Consider the following 26,726-nt stretch of genomic DNA (forward strand, 5'->3'; position numbering starts at 1 on the left):
ACTAGGTTGCATATTACGGATCACAGATTCAAGTTTTCAAGGTAATTGAAGATGAAGTTTTGATAGATGTAAGTTGCTTGTATGTTAGACTGGCCTTTTAAGGTTTAATTCCTCTCATAACATTAAGAATATGTTACTCTTGATATTACGTAGTATGGAAGCACAAAGTAAGGATGGTAGTAGTGGCATGACAAGTAGTAGGTTAAGATTGTGTCACACAGGTAGCATAGTAGGTAGCTTCCTTAAAGTAAATGTTTAATTTTACCTCTATAAAATGAGTTGATACTACAGCTGAATACACAAATTGATTGTTTGCTCATGTTTGCTATACTTTTTATTTTTTTTTCTTTGCTATTCTTGTTCTGATCACAAATTTATATTTTTTTTAAATTTGCCTAATCGTAATCATAAAAAACATTTTTACTGATTTATGGTTTTTTTGTCTTTAATTTGTTAATTATCTCTCTTGTGTTCAAAAGTGAAACACGCAGCAATTTCTGATACCCCATTTAGTATAAAGTACAAAAATCAATGTCTTTCATTCATTAAATTATCGTGGGAGTAAATCACTAACCCCTACTACCAATGCACAACATCCACCTATAATAATACTCGTATGTAAAAGTATAAATCACTTCATTTGCAACTCTTGTGCAACAAAAACACGTTTAACAGCCGGGCAATCCGTGATTGTCCTTCCGATATTTTCAGTGTATTTGTGATTCTTCTTTTGGTGTTTAAATTGGATAATATGGCCATTAAATTAAGTAAGTTAAAATTTTGGTTTTTTGTAAAAATTTATTAAGAGTTTTTTTTTTAATATGAAATAAATTTAAGAAAATTTTATTATTTCTCACATATTCTCCTAGTCTTAGAACAACTCTAATAATTTTAGTAATATTTTCAGTTTTTTAGTATTTAATGTATCTTATATTTCTCTAATTTAACTATTACCCTAAAGGCTGTAGAAAAGTTGTTATTTATAAAAGTTATTTTCCATTCAACATTTCGGTTCAAAAAAATATTGAGACTTTATCATAAAACTACCATATTTAAAAATGTGAATTAAATAAGACAATTATTATTGGACGACTACGAGTGCTGGAATAAAACAATTATTAGCTTTTTTAATTAATTTAGCTTAACATTATTAGTACATAACTTAGATTAAAAAATCATGGCCTAGCAATTTTTGTAGACTTGTCGAAAGCATTTGATACGGTAGAATATAAGCAATTAACAACAAATTCAGAAAACATTGGTTTCCGTGGACTATCTAGATCATAAACAGAGCAAGTTCTTGCTAACAAGCTATTTGGAGAACTGAAAACAAATTAATTCTTCAAACTAGTTGCTAGTTACGGTAACAAAAATTAAGGGCAGACCTAGGAGCTAATCCTTGTTTTTTAATTAATTTTTCAATAATGCTAGTGAAATTTGATGGTTCAGGACTCAGTTTACCTAATATTATTAGTAAATAAATAACGCTCCTTTAATTTCTTTTTAGATTATATTAGTATATTTTTTTAATTTAATGAATGGTTTTTGTACCTCATCTTTTAATTTTATGATAAATTCTTTGTCAATAATAAGCGACAGAGATGGTGATCGCTTTTAAAATAAAAAAAAATTATATTAATGAATGTTTCACTTGCTATAATAACCTGCTTTTTGCAGATGATCTGATTTGAAGCAATATTGTCAAATCATTCCAAAACTGAAAAATTATAATATAGTCTGGGCTGACGATTGAGGAATAGCATGTCACTGAATTCCTCTAAGTGTAAAACTACGAGGTTTTTTGCACTAGATATTGTATAAAATTCAATTAACCAATACTGTCTCGAAAAAGTGTCTGTTATCCGGCACCTTGGTATGGCACTGGATAAAAATATTTAGTTTATGGTTGATTTGGATAATATTGTTAGTACCTTTCAGATACTCAGGAATTTATAGATTAAAGTCTTTAAAAATCTTCCACTATATCCTTGTGCGTCTTCTAGAATACCGATCTTTTACTATATCTTCATAGTAGGGTGGCAGCATCTGAATTACTTTAAGAAAATTGTTTGCATATTCCATCAAGACCCATAAGAGGCAATATTATTTTCAACATCTAGTTCAGCCTATTAATTCTGACTTCAACAAATTTATTTCTGCAACTACCAGATTGGGTAATCAGCATTCTGAAGGATGTCTTTAGTTTTTTACACACATTCCTGAGGCAGGTACGTACATGTCAGTATCCATTCATATTGTTATTATTTTAGTTTAAGTTTGGTCTATTTGATTAATAGATCAAGAATTACATAATTAATATTTCATTCAAAACATCAAAAAAAAATTAAATAAATAAGAGATAAAAGATTTATAATATTTTAGACGTATATTTGTATCAATTTCTAGCTAGCAACGTGACGTTAAAATAAGTTTGAAATTTTGACAGACAACGACATTTAACGTTATTTTTATTCCTAGCTTCCTGCTTAATCAGCAAAGATTAAATTTAAAACCGTTCGCTATTTTCTTGTTAAAATGTATTCTCTTGAGGAAAAAAGGCAAATTATTAAGTGGTATTATGCCGGCAGTTCTGTCGATGAAATATCAGGTAGAATTGCATTCACGTTCAAAAATCGGCCCATTCCCGTACGCAGCACAATTTTTGCAATTATCCATAGGTTTGAGACCTTTGGGTGCTTGCAAAATTACAGGAAATGCTACGCAAATGAGCAACCACCTGTTGTTAGACCGCTAAGCGAAGAAAGGGAGCTTCGAGAGGTTAATATTTGTGCTGTTGCTGAAATGAACTTTCCTTGCAATAATACAACCATTGCTAAAGAAACGGGTATTAAGCCTTTGAGGGTTAGAAGAATTTTAAAAAGAAATAAGTACAAGTGCAAAATACATACAAAAAACATACAAAAAATGCATACAAAAAACCCAAGAAATTTTCCCACAGGACCACGAGAGACGGATGGAATTTTTCCATGAAGTATTGGAAAGGGCAAATCGAGACGAAATGTTTATTAGTAAAATTTTGTTTTCAGATGAGTCCTCTTTCTCTATTTGTGGTAAACATAATCCGTCCATTACAGTGGGAAAATAAGCACATAAGCATACCAACACCTTCACAATACCCTCAAAAGGTTAATGTATGATAGAAACGTATCATCCATTCCTCACTAAGAGACCAAACGAAAACAAAACAAAAGTAAAAACACAAAGTCACGGTCTCATCAAATCCTGATGATGCTTCGATAGGAGCGAAACACGTGTAGCTTTAAAAAATTATTTGGATTTGATGAGACCGTGACTTTGTGTTTTTACATTTGTTCGGTTAATTTATGGGCTGGCATTTTATATGATTCAATTATAGACCCTTTTTTTATCGATGGCAACCTAAATGCCAACAAATACCTTAATCTTTTGAGAGATGAAGTTCTTCCTGCTATTCGAGGGCTCAATATCAATTTAGAACAAGATGGTTGTCCCGCTCCTAACGCATTAGTGGTACGTCAATTTTTCAAAACGTCTTTCCCTGATTGAACAATCAGTGGAAATTTAAATATTAAATGGCCCGCCAGAAGCCCCGATTTAGCCCCCCATGATTTTTTTCTTTGGGGATACCTAAAAGAACAAATTTATAGGCACGAAAATGAATGGGCTACTAATTTAGAAGAGCTTTATGTTAAAGTTAGACAAGCATTTAATAGTATCTCCATTAAAATGTTTTTGAACACGTGAAGGTCGTTTTATGATCGATTGACGTACTGCATTGCTAAACAGGGTGGCCCTTTTGAACCTGACATAAGATAATTTTAATTTAATATTATCGAATTTACTTAATTTTTTGCTTTATTTTGAATTAATTTTTTTATTTCCTGTCCAATATTTAGTTAAAGTTTCGGTTTCGGGCTTCGGCGGGGTCCGCTGCTTCGAGTGTGTTGTCACCACGTTGCCAGACCTACCGCGATATATAATTCCTGTAGGCGAAGTTAGAATGATCATATCTGTTATAAGTTCAACAAAAACTGAATTATTTCTTTCCTAGGGAAATTAGAGTGATGTCACTACCAAACAGATCTTAATTAGTTAAGATCGTTCACCATTCTATCGACGTTTTGGAATATTGTAAAACGGACTTTAGATTTTCAGTTCATTAAATAATATTGACATTCAACCGTTCAAGCAATCTAGGATTATAAAGAATCCCAGTTAAACCACTGTAATGTCTAAACTGATTAACTATATATTAAAGCGTCATGACAATAATAAAATTTCAGCAATAATATTGCTAGATTATATAGAAGCATTTGATTTTGTCAATTATTAAAATATCAATTTACTTCCTGGGCTTTCTTAATAATGCTATTATTTTAATTAATTAATACTTAAGTAATCGTGTTAAAATACAATGATGAACGAAAATGAAGTTTTTCAGAGAAATGTCTTGGGAACTTTGTTAATAAGATTTTATCGTAAAATCAAAAATAAAAGAAATTAAGATTTTTAGTGTCTCATTAAATCATTTGTTAAAATTAATATAAAAACATTCATGTCTTGGCAATATCAACGCCTTAAAAAAATTAAATATTAAAATACAGGGTGTTACAGAATAAGATGCTGATCCTTAAGGGTATTAATTCTAAGGTGATTTCACGAAGAAAGGTTCAAATAAAGCTATGTCCTAAACCCCTTAACTTTTGAGTTACAGGGTGTTAAAATCTTAAGAAAAAAATCGTTTCTTCATCATAACTTTATTAACTTCCTAAATATGTCTATGAAATTGAGCACACACTCTCAGAGTATCAACAGTCATTTTTTAATGTAGGAGATTTTTTTAAGTTTAACCAGTGGCGTCCGCACATGACAAAAGACCAAATATTTAAAAAAAATATTATGTACGCCACTGCTTTCCCGTAAAATAAAAATTAATTTTATATTCCTTATTCATTTTAGGACAAATTTAATTTCTTGATTTTTTTTTTAGTCCGACATGCGATTACCGCGAAAAAAAATAAAAACATTTTTATGCATGGTCAATTGATTGGTAAAAAAAAATAAATTTATTATTTTAACATATATACATTATTTTACCATTACAGGATAACAACTCTATTTCTAGAAGTCTAGCAGGAATTTAATATTAAAATAAATTTAAAAAATTTCATACAGGGTCTACCAAATGTGGTGCTCAAGGTGACACCTTTCAACACACTGTACCTTAAAAGGAGATTAGGACATAGCTTTATTTCAACTATTTTTCCTTAAATTACCTAAGAATTAACACCCTTAAGGATCGCCATCTTATTCTATAAATAATACCTTCTTTGATCGAAAATATAAAAGTTTAGCCTTTACTGTTAAGAGTTCATTTCCCTTTAATAAGTTCCTGTAATACATTTTTAACATTAAAAAACTATCTGGCGTGAATTTATTTTGTTATTGCCTTTTATTTGCATCAAAAATTGAGCAGATCTTATATTCTGCAAATAAAAAATATGAATAATATATTATAGATTGATATTATGCATTGATATTAAACTTGTCTCTCCCCTTTATTTATATACTGAATAAACATAAAAGGTATGAAAGAAACTGTATAGAAAATATACGCAATGTGGACACAATATCGGATGGTAAATCTAAAAATACCATAACATAGTGGAAAATAAGATGTTTTTAAGGATTTAAGGCTTTTAAGACAGTTATAATGGTGCAAGACGAATAAGATAAATAAGGTAAACGAGTTCTTTGTAATTGTAATGCTTATGGTTAACAGATTTTGCTTTTTATCACCCTAAGAATGATCTAATATAAGTCGAAAAGTCAGCAATAATATTAATTTAACCTGAGTTTTATTTGACTCCACATCTGACTTAGCAAGAAGCATAAAAAACATTATTTACAACATTATATTATCAAACCTTAAATATAATAATAGTTTTTATACTCTGAAATCTGTTAATATAAATGAGTTTTTAAGGTTTGTAAATGCTAACGTGTCTTAGATAGAACAAATTACTAAAAATAGTCTTCACCAAAGCTACACTCACCATAAAAGTTTCAATGGGGCACTCCCTAACTTTCCCAATCGAAAATTGCATAAATTTTCCATCAAACAAACGCGAAAAGTGGCACTACAAAACGCCCAATTTCCTGCTAAATTGTGGAATAATTACAAATTACCGCACCGGCTTGATGTAATAAACCGTCCTTTGTTTAAAAACCATTGAGAGAGACGTTTCAATGATATAACGATACTATTGCGTTAGGGTATCAGTATTGGCCGATTTTTAGTATAATTAGAGTTTATTTTCAGTAAATTAGTGTCACTTGGCTAGATTCCTTTTCAGCTAATTAGTTGTATAGATAAAACTAAATTATTACGATAATTTAAAAAAGTTAATTTTAAACTTACTGGGCTACTAACTCGGTTCATCTTAAAAGGCGAGGATTTTGTTATTTGTAAATTTCACTATCTCAATTGATTATTATTTTAAAATTAAAACTATATGTATTAATAAAATTCAAAAGTATATAAAATTATCAACAATAGTATATTTAAATATTCTTTAAAACTAATTGATAACATTAAATAAAAATTTATTGAGGATTAAGAAATAAAAGTACAACATTCGTTTGCAGTAAAGCTATTTTTCATAACACGATACGTCTGACAAATCAATAAGCTGCAGTTTTTTAACATTTTTAATTTTTTTTTAAGAATAACAAAAAATATATATTTATTTATTGACGGATTCGATTTGCGAGGAAATTGAAGCTGAACAATATCAACATTTACCAGTAACTTAACAGTATCACATACGGTTTTTCATATAGATAGACATTGCTAAATTAATAAAATCTAACACTTGAACTTCTTTTACTTTAAATTTAGCCCGACGTTTTAATTGCGAAGTAAGTACATGCAGCAGTTACCGTTTAGAACATTGAAAGACTAGAATTAGTAAACAACAACTTTGTTCAAACAAAGGTCAAGATGTGCACAGGGGCAAGGAGGGTGTTTTGTTTACAAACATGTGTGTTTTGTTTACCGCTTCTAAAAAATGTGTAATGATATCATCTTGTCAAACGGTTTTGTGTTTATATTCAGCATTTGTGACGTTCTGGGTTTTTTCTTTAGGTTTTGGTTAAAAAGGAAAAAGGTCTCATTTGAGTATTTTTGTAAACTGTTACATGGTGATTCAATCCGATTTTTTCACAAGTAAATATCGATACTCTCATAACATCATGATGCTATCATCATAAACGTAGAATAATAAAAACTTATTAAGAAATCTGTAATAATTATAAAATATTTAATTTCTAATAAAAATGCTTTTTATTAGATAGGTACCTTTACTCTAATAAAGCACAATAAAAAAACGCATAAAGAGTTCATAAACGGTAACATCATTATTAATTTAAAACATAATTTACTATTAATAAATCTTTATCATGTAAATATTTTTTGACGACGTCACTGGTAAAGATTCCTTCTATCGGTGAAATCAACAATGCGATTACGCGGCGTTGCGATGTTGTTGCCTTTTTCTCTAATATAGGGGACCTTATCTGCATTCATTTCACTTCGAATATTGACTTCTTTATAGAGTCATATTTTATTAAAGAGGAACAGTAGTATTGTTTTGTGCCTGTTAAGATATGTGACTAATTTTTATGATATTATGAAGTGTTTTTTTGCCATTTCTTCATAAGCTTTTGGCATTATTGCATCAGAGATATTGCAAACAAACAAACTGCTCGTAGTTCCATGGTAATGCTTATTCTAACCGTTCAATGTTCTAAGTATTACCGTGTGTGGAGTGGAATATAACGTCTTGTCTATCATTAGACCTTGCAGTGTTCTCACATTAGAGGTCTCCAGATGTTTTAATTGAAGATGTTGAAATTATATGTTAATTTAGGGACGCCACAGGAGTCGCACCTGGGTCCTTCATTTGAATAACTTTGAGCCAGTATTTCTTGACTGTGTAAAGGATCCTGGTGTAGGATACAGCGTTGGATTCCAGGATGGTGCTTAAAAGTCATATTAAAAACGTTGTACAATAGACACTTAATAAACTTGGTTTTCCTTTTTGAATAACCAAGCGATTCAGCAGCATCCGATTTCTAATAATATTGTTTCATACGCCTCTACAGCCAGTAGTGCTTAAATATTCTACAATGATCCAACCGGATTTAATAATATTTTAAAAATATTGACCGACTTAATAATGTAGAATGCAAATTTATAAATACGTTGAATTATAGATTTAATATGCCATAGCACTTTATAACTTATGATGATAACCTAAAATTATATAACATGCAGATTTGCACTTCGTAGGTTCAATGTTGATTTAATACTTGTTTTCAGAGTTATACGGAAGCATAATTTAACCGAGTCCACATACGTATTTCACTTGATTCGATTATTTTTTAATAGTTAGTCTCAGATTTCTTATTGTCACCAGATATTATTCCAACTATTTATCGAATTCACAAGGTGCACCCGCACATATAATATCTATGATTTTTTAAGCAAATATTGGTTTATAAGTTTTATTAGCTCTAAAGGATACTTAAGACGGATTAGGAATTGGGCTACTTATACATCTGTATTTTGCTCACTTCTTACTTCTTATATACAAATATCATTATTTGTAGGAAAGTTCCTTAGACTTATTTACTAGCATATTTATTTCATTTTGTATATGTTGTGCTTTCTTGTAATTGAATAGCTACGTCTGTCTGTTAAAAAGATTTGTTTATAAATAAATAAATAATTATTAGTACTGAAGATTCCTTAGCATTGTGTCATGTAAGTAGGTTTCAGGAATCTTCTTTTTTTCTAAAGTTGCTCTTTGCATAAAATCTTTGCTTCCATTGGACCAACCATGTTCTGCTGGTTGAGTCCACTTTCGATGTTTTCGTGTTCTGACTTCTGCTAAATGCTTTGTCTCGCCTATGACTCTCCACATCTCAAATGATTTGGTAGATATTCGGGCTTGCTTACAATATGCTCAACATTGTTGTTGCATATTGTGGCTACCCTCCTACACAGGGTTCTACCACCGTCTCTATAGATTACAACAAGTCAGACCACTCGAGCGGCCCTGAAATCGATTGCCTCACCCCCCGTTCCTCACCTCGCCATGCATCGGCTGGGTAGAACCCAGGTTTAGTTTTCGCAAATACGTTAACTTGTGTGCATCCGTTTCGCAAGAGAGTTTTTGCTTGTAGCGTTTTAGACAATAATTTGGTTACATACTACTTGTATAAATATAATTACCCAATAATAAAGTAGTATGTATTTCATCCCTATATGTTAAATATTTTGTTCTGTATTTTGTGTTTTACATAAAAGCATTACAATCTTTTTTTTATCCTCTTTTTTACCCTTTGTTTTACCCTTTTCCTATTTTAATAGTTTATTTTTTAGTTTATAGTTTATTTATTTTCTCCCCCTAATGTTACTGGAATAGTAACATTATTTCATTTGTGGAAATTTACTATATCCACAAATGAATACAAAGTATATAATTTACAAAACTACTGTACTGTACATACCGTATTAAAATTATTTTATATTTTTTAGTGTGTTTTTTATTTGTTTATTTATTTTTTGAATATTCATCTCTAAAATTTCAACAAATATTAAGTAAAAACTTGTATTTTTTGATAAGACTCCTAAAAATGTAGCAAATTTAAACAATTCAACAAGTAAGGTTTTTTTCAAATTCACTTTTTATATATTATATTTGACTTAAAAGGCAGCCATTTTGAATCCGCCATATTAAACGCTTCCAATTTATTTAAAAGTTCAAATTCATTGAACTGATCAAAACTTCTAGATACACCAATTTTAGAAAAGGGAAACTCAAAAACATTTTAAAAACTGTCCTTGTTATCGAAAGCCAAGCACCTACAAAATTTAAAAACAATCTGACAAGTAAAAGTTATAGTTTAAATAGAATTCTTAGATTTGTTATATACATACATGCAAATATTGCTACATAAAGGCAAAGAAGTGAAGCTAATATAAAAAATGTGTAAAAACGTTAATAATTAAGAAACACTGTCATATAAACACATTCTATTCCAGTCCTATAAAAAAAGTTCTTATTTTATGACTTAAAATACTTCTTATGAATACTCCTCGTATAAAAATAATCAGCGCTCCTCAGAATTTGCTTTCATCGATATTTACGATAAACCCTGGTAAACGCTCGTACTCAGCAAACAGCGGGATTCAAGGTCAATTTTGGTTTAACACGGGCGGTATAGGAAGTGGTCTGACTTGTTGTAATCTATAGACGGTGGTTCTACTAATTCCCACTTTTGTTGAACCAGGATGATTGGAATTTGATTGTCGGTATTATCCTATGTGTGTTGGATTGCGATAAACTGATGTCTTTAGACGTGTTGTTCTTTACAACATTTAAGAAGGACATTTCTGACTCAGTCATCGAAATATCGAAATCACATCCTGGGTTTAGATTAAGCTGTTAAAAAAATATTGAAAGTGTAACCGAACAGGACAGATTTCCAGATCACGAACCGCGGATTACGCTTGGTCCAATTGCCACCATATACATTAGACAGAAGCAAAGATTTTGTACAAGGAGCAACATTGGAAGAGAAAATGAGATTGCTGGAAGCATCTTACATCACGCAAAACCAAGGAATCTTTATCAGTTGATATTCCCAGTTGATATTCCCAACTTCCAAAGACCCTTATTGTCAAGACACTGCAACATCTAATGCGTTTTACCAGACATCACACCTCACTCATCACACCACTAGTATAATATAACCCTGTAGAATAGTTGTTGTTGCTGTTGTTAGTTTACACTTCATAACAGTTGGAGATTAATATGCCATTACTATTGTTTAAGCAGTGACACTAATGTCATGAACTGAAATTCACTTCTTAGCTGGTAGGCTGTAATATTGGGGTTGATACTGGAATTAAGCTATCATATAGAGGTTCTGTTGCTCTTGTTTAACCAATATGTCTTTCACATCACCAGTCTCTTAAAATTTCTGCCCCGATGTTTCTATAGTGCTCTTGGTAGACTTTACAGCTTCTGCGATGTCGCCAATGTTCACTCCTCCTTGTATCATACTTGTACATCATTTTTGAAAACTTTCTGTCTTAATTTCAATAATAGTTTGAATTATAGCTTTTACACAGTTCATTTATAACTGTTTATTTGTCGGTGTCGGTTTATTAAGGTGCCGCTCAAAGACTACGCCAGCGGCACCTTTGATGATAAAAGAAACTGCAAAATAGGTCATCGTTGACGCCAAATATAATTGTGTGTTAGTTAATTTCTTCTCAAGAATACATGTAGCTTGTAACCTAAATAATGTCTATTAATAATCAACCTGGAAGCGGCAAAAGTTCACCGAAAAAATTATTTAAAGAATTTTCATAACTTTACTTGTCTTTCATGACTTACTAATTTATCTGCCTTTTAAATGCCAATTTGGTGTAAATTAACATTTGCAAATCAAATAATTCAGTTTTAATAATAAATATATATTTTAACAATTACTATTTTATCGATTATATAAAAAAATATAGGTTTTATTGGCATTAAAAAGATAATTTTCCGATACATTAATATTAACTGACATTCTGTTCAAGCTACTCTAATCAAGAAATATTTTGAGGTCATCTTGTAAAAGATACTATCTTGTAGAGAGCATCATTCAACTATCCTTCTGAACAATTTTACGTTATCAGCAAACTTAATTCTGTTGTAATTACATTACACCTTTTAAGATTATCAATTAAATCGACCGGAGACGAGTAAAGTTTAAGATTACTATTTCTGTCCGTCCTCTGATAGATACTGAAATCCACTGAAAAAGGGAATTTATAGTACCAAGAGGTTAAAGCTTTTCCAAGATGTTGATCCGATCAAAGGCTTTAAAAATTTGGGTTAACCCCAGTATTTGTAAATACGAATCACATACAAAACTGAGTTGCTAGCTGTAGATCTGCCTCTTAAAAATCCAAACTGTTCTGGATTAAATGTACAGAAGTTAATCAACAAGAAAATCTGGGTACTTAGTTTGTAAAAAATCAAGGTACCGGTCGCCATTTAAATTAATAGGTAATTCGTTGCATACTTATTTCTAAAAAACAGAACATACTATTTAAAAATTAGAACTTTACGGAGCAAAAATATTAGCATCTCAACATTTTTTATCTTTCTAATAGCCAACCTAAAATCAGTCTCTGAATTTCGTAAACTTTCCTATCGAAAACCTGATTTGTATTATAGAAATAACCACATTTCAGTTTTATTTGCCATTATACTGTGCCACTGTCACGCCGACAAAGATGACAAAAAGTGGGTATGGGGTGAAAACAACCGCAACGCCAATGGACGAAGTTACACTTCCGGACTCGTACTAAAAAATCCGTAAGTACTCTTAGAAAATTCCATAATTTTTATTTTAACAACATATTTGTTAGAAATACTAGATATAATGTCTATGAAGAAACAGACGACTATTTCCCAAATGGTTCCAATCAGTACTACCCGTCAAATAATCGTCCTTTAATAGGAAACAATCCAAGGCCTCTTATATATGAGCCCAGGCCTCCAATATCAGGAACAGGATTTATTCCCGAGGAACGGTAAAAAAATTATTATGTGATTAAGATTTATACTTAAAAATTCATTTTTTTAGTCCTGGTGGTATCTATAGCGGCAGCAACTCCTACAGGCCCACCTATGGCGGTCCACATAACCAGAACTATCCAGACGTAGAATCTTCTATAGGACTCTCTGGTGCTTCTTGGCACAAAGAAGGTGGCCCGTTTAAACAATTTGATAAGTGCAAATGTACAGAAAAGTTCAACTGTAACTCACCAGGAGTCTCTTATGTAAGAATTATTACTAGATTGTCACCTTTTTTGCTAAATAAGCTGTACCGAACGCATGACAATTAATGCGCATATATGTAAAGGTCTACTTTTTACACGGGGCAAACAATAAAATATATTTTAAAATAAATATGCATTAAACATAAAATAATCATTAAATATCATTTTCCACTAGACTTGTGCAAAGGCACCAGGTCTGTTTGTCTTGATAAGTTATGGCAGTCATGTTTGTCTTGTTAAGTGATGAATGATGGAACATTTCGATGGGTATAGCAGGTTATACACAATATACGATGGGGTGACAATATTAAGTCTATTAAAAGGAATCTTACAATTCTACATATATAGGAGCCTAGTTATAACTTTAATTACTCTTCTCTGAATAGCAAAGATTAGCTGCATGCTTCCATGCTAAAATACCATAGATCATGTGGGGGTGAAAAACAGGAAAGTAGACAGATAAACACTCCTATTAAATTTTGAAGCTAATAAGTCGATGACCAGTTGTGATGATCTCAATGCAGTCTGTGATCCAGAGTGACCCTTAAGAACAAAACTATATCCGACATCATCCTAGAGAACTACAGGACTGTTGTCTAACCTCTAGATACATAAGTTGTAGGCTTGATGTATTAAAATTATGGGCTTTCAGGAGAAGGATCAGCTTCCAGTCCAAGCTTTGCAGAAATAGCAAAGAAGAACTGTATAGTACTGATAGTCCTGAAAAGTTTATCAAAAAAGATCCCAGACTGCTTGGAGAGCGGTAGAAGTGAAACCAGATAAGACAACTCTCTTAACGAGACCATCCGCAAGGTCGTAGCTCTTTTAATAGCCGAGATCTGGCATTTTTGATGCCCATTTCTGGCCTCAAAAACGAGGTCAAAAAAATACTCCAGTTCAAATTCGAAAAAAAAATTAATTTTTGAAAAAAATTGATACGTGGGGGTATACCCGAAAAACGAAAAAACCCAAACTTTGAAGGTTGATATCTCGGCTTCTATGGGAGCTATCGGAAAAATTTTAACGGTTTTGTCTTAGTTTCGTCATTTTGAATTCAACAAGATTATCTGCAAGGTCGTAACTTTTATAATAGCCGAGATCTGGCATTTTTGATGCCCATTTTTGGCCTCAAAAACGAGGTCGAAAAAATACTCGATTTTTTTAGTTCTGCTCGGATTCTTTTATAACCCGGTATTTTCGTAATCTACTTGATGAGTACAATCCGCTGGTATAGTTAGTTCGAATTCGTTTCATTTTTGATGTCCATTCTTGAGTTTTCTAACTTAAACTCGACTCTTATGATGCTAGACATTGAGTTTATTAAATAATGGTTTTGTCTTGATCTGCTTTCTCTCGGTCCATTCTTAAATTACTCAATCTTTTGAAGTTTCAGTCGTACTACATATCTTCTCGTAAAAAAAATTATCTGTTACATTTGAAAATTTTATCGGAATAAATTAAACAGGAAATTTAACTTAGACTTTCAACAAAAGTAAGCTAGATTTGGAAATTAAATGGCAAAAGCACTTTTATTAAGAAAGACTTTATTTAAAAAGTTTATCAAGATACTCCATAAGACAGGAGGCCTTTCTACGGATATTTTAAGACTTCAAAAACAGAAACGCGTCTGCTTCTTGGCTACTGTATAAAAACTCATTTTTGTTGCAAAAAGCGATGCCAGTCACTCATACTATGACTTTCTCATAAAAGAAATATGAAAATTCAATTCATTTGACTCATTTAAGACAACTTTTAAGCTGTTAGCCAAACTACTGGTTTTCAATATTCATTTTATAAAAAACATCATTTAGTGGCTGTTTTTTACTATATCTAACAAAAATCGATGTTTTATCTGCAGATTATTATTTATGATAATTTGAAGTTTGGTGGAGTCATAGAATTAGTAAGAACCGCGGTTACTCTTTTGGTTGACAACTTCGACAGGTAAGTGTGACGGATTGACGTATTGTTCCGCCACTACTTAAAAATTATGATTTAAATAAACCGGCGCTAAAATGAATTAGTTATTAGGAATTAAACAGTTGAGTTTTTTCCGTTTGAATAAAAAATGAACTCCATATTTTAAATCCTTCAGAGCTTGAGGCACCTTTTTCTCGTGAATAAACTGTTGTGCTTCTATTAGATTTAAAATAAATAATAAATTATGTAAATTTGAATGGGTAAACACATAAACACCTTATTGTCAGAATTAACTTTAAATATTCTTTCCTTTAATTTAACTTTTATTTAGTACATATACCTTTATTAATACTGTCCTATGCAATAATAAAACGAATATAATATTATATAAAGGGTGTTACAGAATGAGATGCTTATCCTCATATGATTTTAAGAAAAAAAGTTTAAATAAAGCTTAACTTTTGAGGTACAGAGTGTTAAAAAACTACAGTGTTAAAGTGTTGTATTGACCACTTTCAACAGGTAATCAAAACATTTTTTTACGTATAGTTTTTTTAATTTAATGGTGAAATAATGTATGTACTTATTGGTATAAATTGACCATGCATACATTTTTTTTGATTTTTTTTTCGCGTTAACCGCATTTGGACGAAAAAAAGTCAGAAAATTAAATTTGTCGTGGAAGAGGTGCAATCTAATCTTTTTCAAAAATATTTAGTCTACGTTTCTGTACGAACGCCACTAGTTAAACTTTAAAAAAATCTCCTACATCAAAAAGTGGCTGTTGATACACAAAGGGTCTGTGCTAAATTTCATAAACGTATCTAGCAAGTTATTAAAGTTATGATGAAAAAACATTTTTTTCTTTAAGATTTTAACTCCCTGCAGCTCAAAAGTTAAGGGGTTTAGGACATAGCTTTATTTGAAATTTTCTTCTTAAAATCAGCTAAGGATTAACCCCCTTCAGTATATCAGTATCTTCTTTTGTAACACCCTGTATTTATGTGTAAAAAATTTAACATAACTTAAAATTTCTCACATAAATACCATCAATCTCAACTTCCACTTCTCCTCCTTGATAATTTCAAGCTAATTGGTATTTAATCTTCTCAATTTATAAAAGGCGCACACCATACCGCAATCCTCAATATATTTTTTTTTAACAATCTTAACCGAACTTCGATTATATAACCGAAAGAGTGACCAAGCCTAAAGCCGAGTAATAATTAGTAAATACCAAGTGCCATACAGCTGGTTCTTGATGGTACGTTTTCATCTACTTTGGTTAAAACCAAAATCGCAGAAACGCATGGGTAAATACCAACTATGTCATAAGGCCCTTTTTAAACTCTAACTTTAATTGATTTTTTCTAAAAATATCCCTATTTTTAGGGCCACTGCGACGTAGGCAAACAATACTGTTGTTACGCCACAAAAGGAGAACCAACCTCCAGCAGACCAGTGCATTCGATTGAGAATGGAGTACTAGTTGGACCCGGAGGTCCAATAGACCCCATTTCGGGATTTTCCGGAGGAAACAAATTCCCCAGACCGCCTAAGCAGCTTGGAGGTGGAGGATTCTATAGACCCTCGTCAGGATTCCAGGGAGGACAGTATGGAAGCCGTCCGGTAGGAGGTTATTCGGGATTGTCAGAGCCTAATGAATATTCGGCTGCTAATGGAATATTAGTTGGGCCCGGTGGACCTTTTGATCAGCACGGATTTGGAATTGGAAGGTCAGCGAAGACTAGTATAGATGCTAAATCTGCCAAAAATTAGTTTGTGTTAGTTTTTATGCACAAAAATAGTAAATATTTGAATAAAATGGTTATGTATTTAAGTTAACAGAAACTGAGGTGTTGATCAGTAGCGATCATAAATATGGCGCTTATTCGTTTATCTACTGATTATCCTTGTTTATTTATTTTGAATTAAAAAAATACGCTATTTTGTTATAAATAAAAGACTGCAGTACCTACTATTAAAGTTTGGAAGTATTTTTCCATGCCTTTTTTAGCATTTAGTTTAGTTGTTTGTACGATTTACAAAATGAAAATAAATTAGATAGTTATAAATAAATAAGTCTTACTTTATTCATGAATGCCCTTAAATCAGAAACTTTATTATTAAATTACAGTTCATCATGATTTTTGTACGTCATTTTTTTCGTGCAACCTTTTTAAATTATTTTCGCTGCATAGCACTTGCCTATTAAAATATTTTGATTTATTTATATGTAAGTCGTTTTTTACCCATCTCTCTCTTTCTAACTATTAGAAACATGAAAAAAAAACTGAAATATAAAATATATTGTAAGATCAATAAAATAGTTACATGAGTTTCTGTCATTCAACATTACAAACATCTTATTGTTAATATATTTTATTTGTATTCTTGAAAATGGTAACAGCCCAGAAATTTCTGGTGATCTTCATTTTTACATATAGAAAAATCATTCCAATAAAGTAAATTGATTCAAAGAGAGCAGACGCACAGTTCTAGTTCTTACCGAGATCGCAATCGTCTGGCCAGTATAAACCTAATTAAATTACTATCTAGTATCTAAAATTAAATATACATTCAAGTAGAGTTAGGGATGTTTAGCATGTTGTTATTTAAAGTCAATTAAATATTACATAAATATAAGCCCTGTGGCCGAAAACTTCTAATAATAATACTTTTATTTCCAAAATTACAAAATTTAAATACAAAATACTTATTCTAATTTATGTATAAGTACAAGGAACAAATAAACGGTTAGTACCGAAGCTGCAATATTTAGAAGCTTGTTGGTACTTTTTCTTTAGGGATATAGTCCAATTCGGGCTTAAAGGTCAATATCGGGTTTTTCTTGTCAAGTCTGTGAAAATATTCCAATGCTATTTCAATACATCACTCGTAATTTATTTGTATCTGTCCATATTCAATTATTCTTATTGCCAATTTTAAAACAACATTAAAAATAAGGGCAACCATATCTTGCACAACACATACAATAAGAAAAGACAACATTATTTAAATTCAAATACTCACAGTAGCACATAGGAATCAACAAGAGAACATGGGAATTTTCAAACGTTTAATAAAAATTGTTGCTCTGTTATTACAAAAATAATAAAAACAAGCTACAAGTTATTCACCAAATGATGAAATATAGCCGCATCTGTCTGTTCAATCCATTGCCTTACATAAACTTTAAACGTTGCTGTAGACATTTTTCGTGTATGGGTCTTGGTATAATATTATAAAGTTTCGGTGCTAAATATTTGAATTTCTAAAGAATAAAACGTGATTCTTCGACAGATTAAGCTCCAGAGAATGTTTTTGCGAAATTGCAAGAAGCGTCTCAAGATCCTTATTGAGTTTACCAATTGATTCTAGAAATTGTTTGGTACGAAATGATTTATAAATCTGCGTATCCTCTGCATCCACATGAATACTAGAAAATGGCAAATACTTTGGCAGATACTTTTTCATCTGAGGAGAAGAGTTGAAAAGCAAAATTGAAGCCCGTAATATACCAGCAGATAGTGTAAAAATTAGATTAGATTTACACCCGTTGACATTGACCTTGTAGATAACTCACAACCAAATTACGAGAGTGTTCCAGAAGAGGAATGTAATTTATTTTATCAAAAGCTTTTAAATAGTCCAAAAGCACTAAAAATGTTAAGGTATTGTTTTTAATGGCTTTAAATATATTGCCTGTAACTTTCCGAAGGGTCGTTAAACAACAAGAAAATGTCGGTATCGAATTTTATTTCTATTAAATATATTCCTTTATCTCACTTCTTAGTTAGAAGTACAGTTTTTTAATTGATTTATTGATTTTAGTTATAAATTATAAGTTTTAGAACCAATATACATTATGAAGTAATACTAACTGCACCTATAGATATTTCTACGTCTAGGTGTAGAATAGGTAGCAATGAACTAGTATAGAATATTGTAACACTTTTGTCTGTAACTATTTCAGTAATATATTCTATTGAACTTTATTCTATTCTGTGCCTATAAAATTTGATGAAAGGGCAGGTATTACCTGTGTCTTTTAATTTTCTCTTTTCTATTCATAGAGTTCAAATATTATTGTCTCGGCAGCATAATTTTTGTTGTAAGGACTTGCAAAAGTTGAAATACTATCCACTGCCACTTATTAGGACCAACTTTTACTGGCACTTTACTATATATATACATATTATATATTATATATACATTTACTATATATATACTACTACACTACACTATATATTTCTCTGATAAATCTGAAAAGCTTTTACTAAAGATTCATCTTGTAAGTGTAAAGCACTTAATAGAATATAGTGTATAAATCTTGAACTGAAGCAGCCTTGTATATATATTTGAACTTTTATTCCATGTAAAATGTGGCATTTTGTTCAATATTCCAGTAGGTATTTCTAGAAAAAAACTTACTTAGTGAATCTAATAATTAGATTTTGAGAATGGTTAGATTTCATAATTTTATAAAGGAAAAAATTCTTCTATCTTTAAAGGGATTAGTGCCAGAGCAAACCCAAACTTTGGGTACCGTAGTTTACCCTAACTTTATTTCTGAAGCGCAACTATGGTCCAAAGACCACGTAAAATTAAAAAAATCACGTGTATGTTATCCCCACTTAAACGAACGAAAAATGCAGCTACGCACAAAGACAACTATTGAAACCGCCTAGAGATGTTGTTTCAGTTGCCGTCCGCATGGTCCCAGACGCAGAGCGATAACAAGATCAAACGACTCAGTTAAGTGTGATTTTCATAACCTGCGAACTTTGTGCTGTCCATCCCTTATGGTAAAGATTTTCCTTATACTTTTTCCTGTATATTTATTTATATATTTCTGCTTAATAAAGATGTTTGAAATTGATATAACCTTAATTTTTTTTTTAAACAACAATGACCACTGGACCATTGTTGGAAACTTGTGGACCATTGTTGGGATACAGTTTCTTAAAGATTAATATTAACCTATTATAGGTGCCACTGGTGACTATTGTTATATGCCAAAAAATAAAACATTGCATTTTTTAGCTTTTAAAAAAACAAATTATTGCATTTTTATTCTTTTTCAGATGCCTAGATCAAAATTGGAACGTAGAAAAGTAGGGGCGAGGCCCTATATCCCCTATTCTGAAAAGGTTTTGAAGTAGTGCATTGGAGATATAAAAAATGGAAAAATGTCTCAAAGAAAAGCTTCAGAGACCTATAATATTCCGCGCAGCACTATTATTTCAAAACTAAAAGCAATAAAAAATAACTTTATAAACCCACCAGGACGGAAATGCGTTTTTACTAAGGAAGAAGAACAGTATTTTGTTCAACACTGTATTGTGATGTGTGAGTGTGGCTTTCCCGTGACTCCATTTGATTTAAGATGTATTATTAAGATGTATTTGGATAGTACCGGGCGCAATGAATCAAGGTTTCAAAATAATTTTCCGGAAAAACGTTGGATGGAAGGCTTTTTACTGCGGAGAAAAGGGGATTTGTCGAAGAGGCTTTGTAGTAACATTAAGAGATGCCGAGCTGCTGTCGATGATCAAATTACAAACAAATATTTTGACCATTTAGAAGCCGAAGTTCAAGGGGTTCCTCCAACAGCGATATTTAACTACGACGAAACTAATCTGGTAGATGATCCTGGCAAAAAAACTGTTTTAAGTAAGCGAGACTGCAAATATCCGGAACAAATTAAAAATTCCACTAAAGCGGCAGTTTCTATTATGATGTGTGGCAATGCTGCAGGTGAATTATGTCCTCCATATGTTAACTATAAGGCCGAAAAAATGTGGGATACGTGGACCGAAGGTGGACCTGCAGGAACCAGATATAATAGAAGTAAAAGTGGATGGTTTGATGGATCTAGCTTTGAGGACTGGTTTATGTCAATTCTACTTCCCAAGATAAAGCGCAGTAGATTTGAAAAATCTGTCATGATCGGAGATAATTTAAGCTCACATATAAGTCCCAAGGCTATTAAATTATGCGAGGAACATAACATTGCCTTTATAGCATTGCCACCAAACTCGACTCACTTAACTCAGCCGCTGGATATTTCTTTTTTACGACCTTTTAAAATTAATTGGCGAAAAGTGTTGGATGAGTGGAAAAGCTCTTCTGCTGGAAGAAGACATCCTACAGTCCCTAAAGACGTTTTTCCATCCCTTTTAAACGAATTGTTTGGGAGAACAAAAGAAAATGCTGCAACCAATTTACAGTCCGGTTTTAGAAAAGCAGGGATATATCCTTTCACTCGGGATCAGGTTTTAGCTAGACTTCCCAGCAGCAACAGGGTTAATGAGTCTTCTGATTATGATTTGATCAATAAATCGTTTACAGCTTTTCTTGAAAATGTCAGAAAATCAGAAACTGTTCCCCGGATTATCAGGAAAAAGAAAAAATTAAATGTTGAGCCAGGCAAAAGTATAGGACCAGATGATATCAACGAGTCTAGTACTTCTGGAATAAAAAAAAAGAAAAAAAGTAAGCAACTTAATTAATTTGCATTGAGTGATTCAGAGGAAGAAAGTTTAGGAGAAATTTCTTTAGGCTCCGATACTCTATCAGAGACTTTTTTAGTGATATGCCACCAACCTTCGTTGATAAACCTTCGTCACAAAATAATCAATCTAGTACAATATCTGAAGGCGATTTTTTTTTAACAAAATCATTTTCTGGGTGTGGTCGAGAAAACAACAAAAAATGGGTACATGGTCAGCTGCATGGAACAAATTGGGAATCTATGGAAGTGGCCAATACAAAAGGATGTCCTAAAATACTCTAAAGAAGATATTGTAAAGAAAATAGAAAGTCCAAAATTATTTTCTAAGAGTAGACAACTGTATTTAGTTGCAGAATTGCAAAAAGATTAGGCTAGCTAGAACACTTTAATTTTTTTGGTTAATTTAAAAACGCATCTTGTGTGTTTTGTTACAGATAAATCTTGCGTTCTCTACTAATTTTGATTGTAAAATGTTTAACCTAAAAATTTGATTTTACTTTTACATATGAGGAGTTATAAGTTTTCCTTTTTGGTAATTGAAGTGCTTGGATACGATTGATTGGATATTGAAAAGTATGTTAATTTACCCTAAAATACCATTTTTTTTTCATAAATTTCGACTTTAAAATCTGAGTTTTATTTTTCATTATCGATTTTCTGAACCATAGTTGTGGTTCAGTATACCAACTTTGGTCCAATGCATCATTTAGATGATATAATCATTCTGGACCATAGTTGGGTAACTACGAGCCCAACATTGTACCGCTTATTTTTTATTTATTTAGCTTTATATATAAGGTCTATCTATAATTTGTTTAAAAAAGCTAATAAGGTCACCTAACAGGAATATATCTTAAAACAAACATTTAGTCTATAGGGCTTTGTACACTTGTAAAGCAAGAGAAAATCTAAAAAGTGGACTATTGTTATGGAAAATGACGGTAGCCAATGTATAATTCTACTATGTAACATCAAATTTGATTAATTGGAGATTTGTTGAATTGCAATTTCATATTTAAGCAATTTTCTTAGCGTTAAATCAAATTACCAAAAAAATCAATTGGCCTTAAATTAAACTACAATAGATCTGGTGCCGAAACTTTGGACTAAATTTAAATTATAATAAAAGAATTTGTTTTTATAAGATTTTTGTGCATTTTATATACTTCAGATTATTCAAAATAGTTAAGTTGTTTAATTTTAAAAAATGAGAATTCTGTTTACAAGGATTCACTAGGTTTAAAGTACCTTTTAATAAAAAACTGCTTTTTTAAACCGCTATAGCTTTTTTAAAAAGATATTTTGAGTTCTTATTTAATAGAAATGCATATTTACATTTATGTTTTATTGGTGCATTTTTTGTATAATGCTATCCATGTATGCACTCGATGTTAGACTGTTTGTAATGATAAGTCCAAAATTTGTATTGTGTACATTTTTGATACTGAGTTATTTATTTTTATTTATTATAAAATTTACTTCTTTTATAACCATATAAATTGTCTTGTCAATATTTAAGCTTAGTTTATTATAACACTAAAACTAAAGAATATTATGACTGGCTATAATACTTCTTTAACTCCACTATTCACGGATTCTTTAACATCTGCCTTAGTAACTCTAGAAAAGACTAGCACAGTGTTATCACAAGATTTAAAGTGTTTGCCCTAAAAGTTTAAGATTCTGAAAATGTAAGAAACATTTCAGAGATGGCAACACCTGGGCAATTCATATCCACACTAGCTTCCTTACATATCTTCCCACTGATATGAGTTTGCTGTGATCTTTTTTCAGTGTAGAGTATATTCGTAAGAGGTAATGACACCTCGAAATCCCATTTTCTTAACACACAACTTCAGGCCTTCAACATAACGTCAATCAATTGTGGTGAGTGTTCCGTTGTGTATGTTGGTCAGTCTGGTAGGAGGATTTCCACTAGGGTGAAAGAACATACAGATCGTGTTTTCGTTCGTTACTTATAGGAAACCGCATAGAGGTGAAATTTTGCAACGTCGCGCGTGTACGAGTGCCTGCGACAGAGCACCGCCCCAGCCGGCCCGAGGACGGGATTAGCAGTGTTGGCACCTCTACCGATTTTTCGGTAGATCTACCGATTTAGCCTCTTACTTTACGATATACCGAATTACCATAGTTTTCTACCGATTTTTTACTTTAATAGAGACAATGTTTAAAGTAAGAGAAGCAGGGGAATCGCCTTGAAACAAAAACGATTTCTGGTCTGCTAGTTTAAAAGGAAAAAACTCATACGAGGATTAAATTAAAAGCTTATTTTTTTATATCAATTTTGTATAAGATTATTTCACTTATGGTATCTATGTGTTCTTTCCTGACTCATTTAATGAATTAAAAAATCAATGTAACTTTAATTTATACAGTCTAATAAACCAGCTAATAAAAAGTTGCTTTTTTTTTAATATACCCAGCTTAATTCTTTATTTAAATAATATTAATATGGCCACTTGCACCCTACCTATTTAAGGATGACTTAACATTAGAAAGAACTTAAACCTAACCATAATAAATTATATATTAAAACATGGGGTTTGTTTAAAAAAACTTAAAAACCCATGTTTTTTTATATGAACTTCTGAGATTTTTCCAAGTAGAGAAACGACAACACTGCCTATTATAATATAATACGTTCTCAATTGCATTTATAAAATCTACCGAAATCTACCGATTTTTTATAAAGCCTTTTACCGAATTCGTTAGGGTCGAGGGTGGCAACACTGGGGATTAGTAAACATCTGACTTTCGTGGGAGCTGCGTCGTTTGGCGACAAAATGTCAATTTTATTTCGCAACTCCTCTAAATTTGTTGGCCTACTAAATTGTAATGCATGCTTGTAAATGGTCTGCTTAAGGTAACCCCACAGATAAAAGTCATTTGGAGACAAATCTGGAGATCTTGGAGGCCATTTAATATCGCCAGTCCCACTTATAAGGCGGTTAGGAAAAGTATTTGGTAATTCTTTTACCCTAGCCGCGTTATAAGCAGGACAGCCATCTTACTGAAAATAAACCGATCCCAGGTCTACATCAGCTAGGATTTGAATGGCAGGAAGAACTTGGTTTTGCAGCAACTCAAGGTACTTTTGGGCGTTTAAAGTGCCATCAATAAAAATGGCCCTATAACGTTGTCGCCCAAAGTACCTGCCCAAACATTCAATTTCTGAGGATACTGGGTTCGAAACTGAAAACTTCTGTGCTTGTTTTCCTGAGACCAAAAACGAACAATGGAAGGATTGTGTTTGCCATGTAATGGAAAAAAAGATTCATCAGAAAACAAAATATTTTTTAAAAAATATTCGTTTTCATTTGCCTTTTCCATCATGTTTTTCATCATGTTTCACAAAATTCCATTCTTCGCCGCTGGTCTTCAGGAAATATTTCCTGAGTTTTTGAATACTTGAAACATTTGTACCCATATTTTTTCCAGATACGAGCAACAGTTTTATTGCTCATTCCCAGTTGCTCTCCAATACTTCTAGTGGACCGTGTCGAATCAAGTTCTAGGGTACTGCAAACCATTTCTTCCTGCCGTTCTATATCTTGGACTACTTCAACAGGTGGTTCTTGACGTTTTGTGTGGCATTTTTTACAATCTTGAAAACAAAAAGATGTCTCAAAATTTGTGAAAAAAAAACACATTTAAAACCGTTTTTGCACAAGGAAATAATAGAATAGACCGATTCTCAAATATCACTGAAAACAAATAACTACATTGTACTGCCGAATTGCCTCCATAAAACCATTGAATTAGTTGAACTCTTTCGAAACGGGTATTAACAGCCATACTGAAAAAAAACACGAAAATAACGCTCAAAAATTATTAATGCAACGTGCAGTAACACAGCAAAGTGAGATCTGCTGACTCCCGGTTCAAAAAATAAAAACGAAAAATTCCGCCGCCTGCAAGCCGCAACTAAGCGGTGTTGCTATTATTTTGGGTAATACGTAGCTCATGATAACACGATCTGTATAAGTCTCTTCAACATAACTGCTTGTAATGTAATCTTTGTAGGTATAGGTCTAGGCCTGATGATGCTCGGATAAGGGCGAAATACGTGTAGCGTATAAAATTATATATATATTTTATGTGACCGTGACTTGGAATTTTTCGGTTTGCTTTGTTTTTTGTTTGGTCTCTTGAAGAAAAATTAATGATATGTTTCCATTTTCTTATATATGGTAGAATTTTCCTATAAGAACCGTAATATTTCTATTTTTACCATTTAATCCTTGTTCTCCTGATGATGCGACAAAGTTACTCTCGAAACTAGTCACCAGCAAATAGGATTTTTTTTGGAAATCTAGACGCATATATTTGTATACGTCCTAGAGTAAACATTTTAAAATATGGACATTATACCGCAACAGTTATAATGAATATGACAGAGTTACTGGAAGTACTATTTTCTCCTAACTGTTTAAATTATCTAGCGAGGATACCTTCTTAAAATTATTTTACTAGATCGCAACAGTAGTAACATATAATTTTCTAAATTCAATACACTCACCAATAGTCGTTATAACAACAATTGAATAAAACAAAGCTCCAGACGTGGTCCATTGTACCCTATTAGGGTCTTCGTCTCCATCCCAGCCATCTTTCGCCATAGATTTTAATAATGAGTTTTCGAATTCTTTGAGGAATTTCTCGGCCACCGGTATAAAGTCTTCTTCTTGAAGCACTCCCGATTTGTTGGTGAAGTTCCATAGGTACGTTGTAGTGTTTTCTCTGATGTATTGAATAGATTTTTTGACCTTTCAGTAAAACGAGATAGTAAATAAAAACTTTTGACTGACGACTTTTACTCACTTCAATCTCGTGATCCAACTCTAACGATTCAAAAGTGACAGCTCCCAGCCAACAGTAGCTGACCACCATGGAAATTAACGTGACATGCGAAAAAATACATCTAATAGTTTTCCAACTGTATCTCAAAAAATTGGCACAGGCACTCGGTTTTTCGAAATCCAGCGATTCTGGATCGGACCGATAGCGGGACATGTTCGCGATTTATTCCATTGAGTTTGTTTTTTCCGCAACAACAAACTTTTTAATACTAAAAGATACGGAAAGCGTTGGTTATTCGGTCAAAGTTTTATTTTTAGACTCGCGCCTCTCGTTACTATAGTGTGATGTAAACCATGAGCGAATATTTTGAAAATACAAAAATTTGAATCGAAAATAGAATAGGTTTTATCGCAGTTTGTATACGAGAGGCACTTTGGGTTTAATTGGAAGATTTATTACGGCAGTTAAATTGAGGAATTAAATCTGGTTTAGAGATCATAAAATGTTGTAGTGGGATAAGTTTTGTTTGGCAAAATAATAATATAGGATCAATAAAAT

At 31.8% G+C, this 26,726-nt stretch overlaps 3 protein-coding genes across 5 annotated transcripts in view; 2 read left to right on the plus strand and 1 right to left on the minus strand.

Annotated features, from left to right (window-relative positions):
- The window catches only part of LOC126738749 (uncharacterized), a 40,636-nt gene extending 14,162 nt beyond the window's left edge, over positions 1 to 26,474 (minus strand). The window contains exons 1-2 of one of the 3 annotated variants that reach the window (XM_050444186.1): positions 26,190 to 26,474; positions 25,888 to 26,134 (exon numbers count right to left, since the gene is read on the minus strand). In XM_050444186.1, the coding sequence (XP_050300143.1) occupies positions 25,888 to 26,134; positions 26,190 to 26,381 (439 nt within the window). In that variant the 5' untranslated portion in view covers positions 26,382 to 26,474. Of the gene's footprint in view, positions 1 to 6,421; positions 6,507 to 25,887; positions 26,135 to 26,189 lie in introns of those variants that run through there. The other 2 variants (XM_050444187.1, XM_050444188.1) reach the window with 2 other exon arrangements.
- Positions 646 to 16,888, plus strand: LOC126738757 (uncharacterized). Its single transcript, XM_050444196.1, has 5 exons — positions 646 to 767; positions 12,320 to 12,443; positions 12,497 to 12,661; positions 12,715 to 12,910; positions 16,223 to 16,888. Exons 1-5 carry the CDS (start codon positions 752 to 754, stop codon positions 16,607 to 16,609), a joined length of 888 nt encoding a protein of 295 aa, XP_050300153.1. The 5' UTR covers positions 646 to 751; the 3' UTR covers positions 16,610 to 16,888.
- LOC126738753 (uncharacterized) lies at positions 19,545 to 21,851 on the plus strand. The gene is made up of 2 exons (XM_050444191.1): positions 19,545 to 19,638; positions 19,918 to 21,851. The coding sequence occupies exon 2, from the start codon at positions 20,023 to 20,025 to the stop codon at positions 21,343 to 21,345; it is 1,323 nt and encodes a 440-aa protein (XP_050300148.1). The 5' UTR covers positions 19,545 to 19,638; positions 19,918 to 20,022; the 3' UTR covers positions 21,346 to 21,851.
- Positions 26,475 to 26,726: the final 252 nt, after the last annotated feature.

The sequence above is a fragment of the Anthonomus grandis genome, chromosome 7 (assembly GCF_022605725.1).
Source record: "Anthonomus grandis grandis chromosome 7, icAntGran1.3, whole genome shotgun sequence".
Lineage (NCBI taxonomy): Eukaryota > Metazoa > Arthropoda > Insecta > Coleoptera > Curculionidae > Anthonomus > Anthonomus grandis.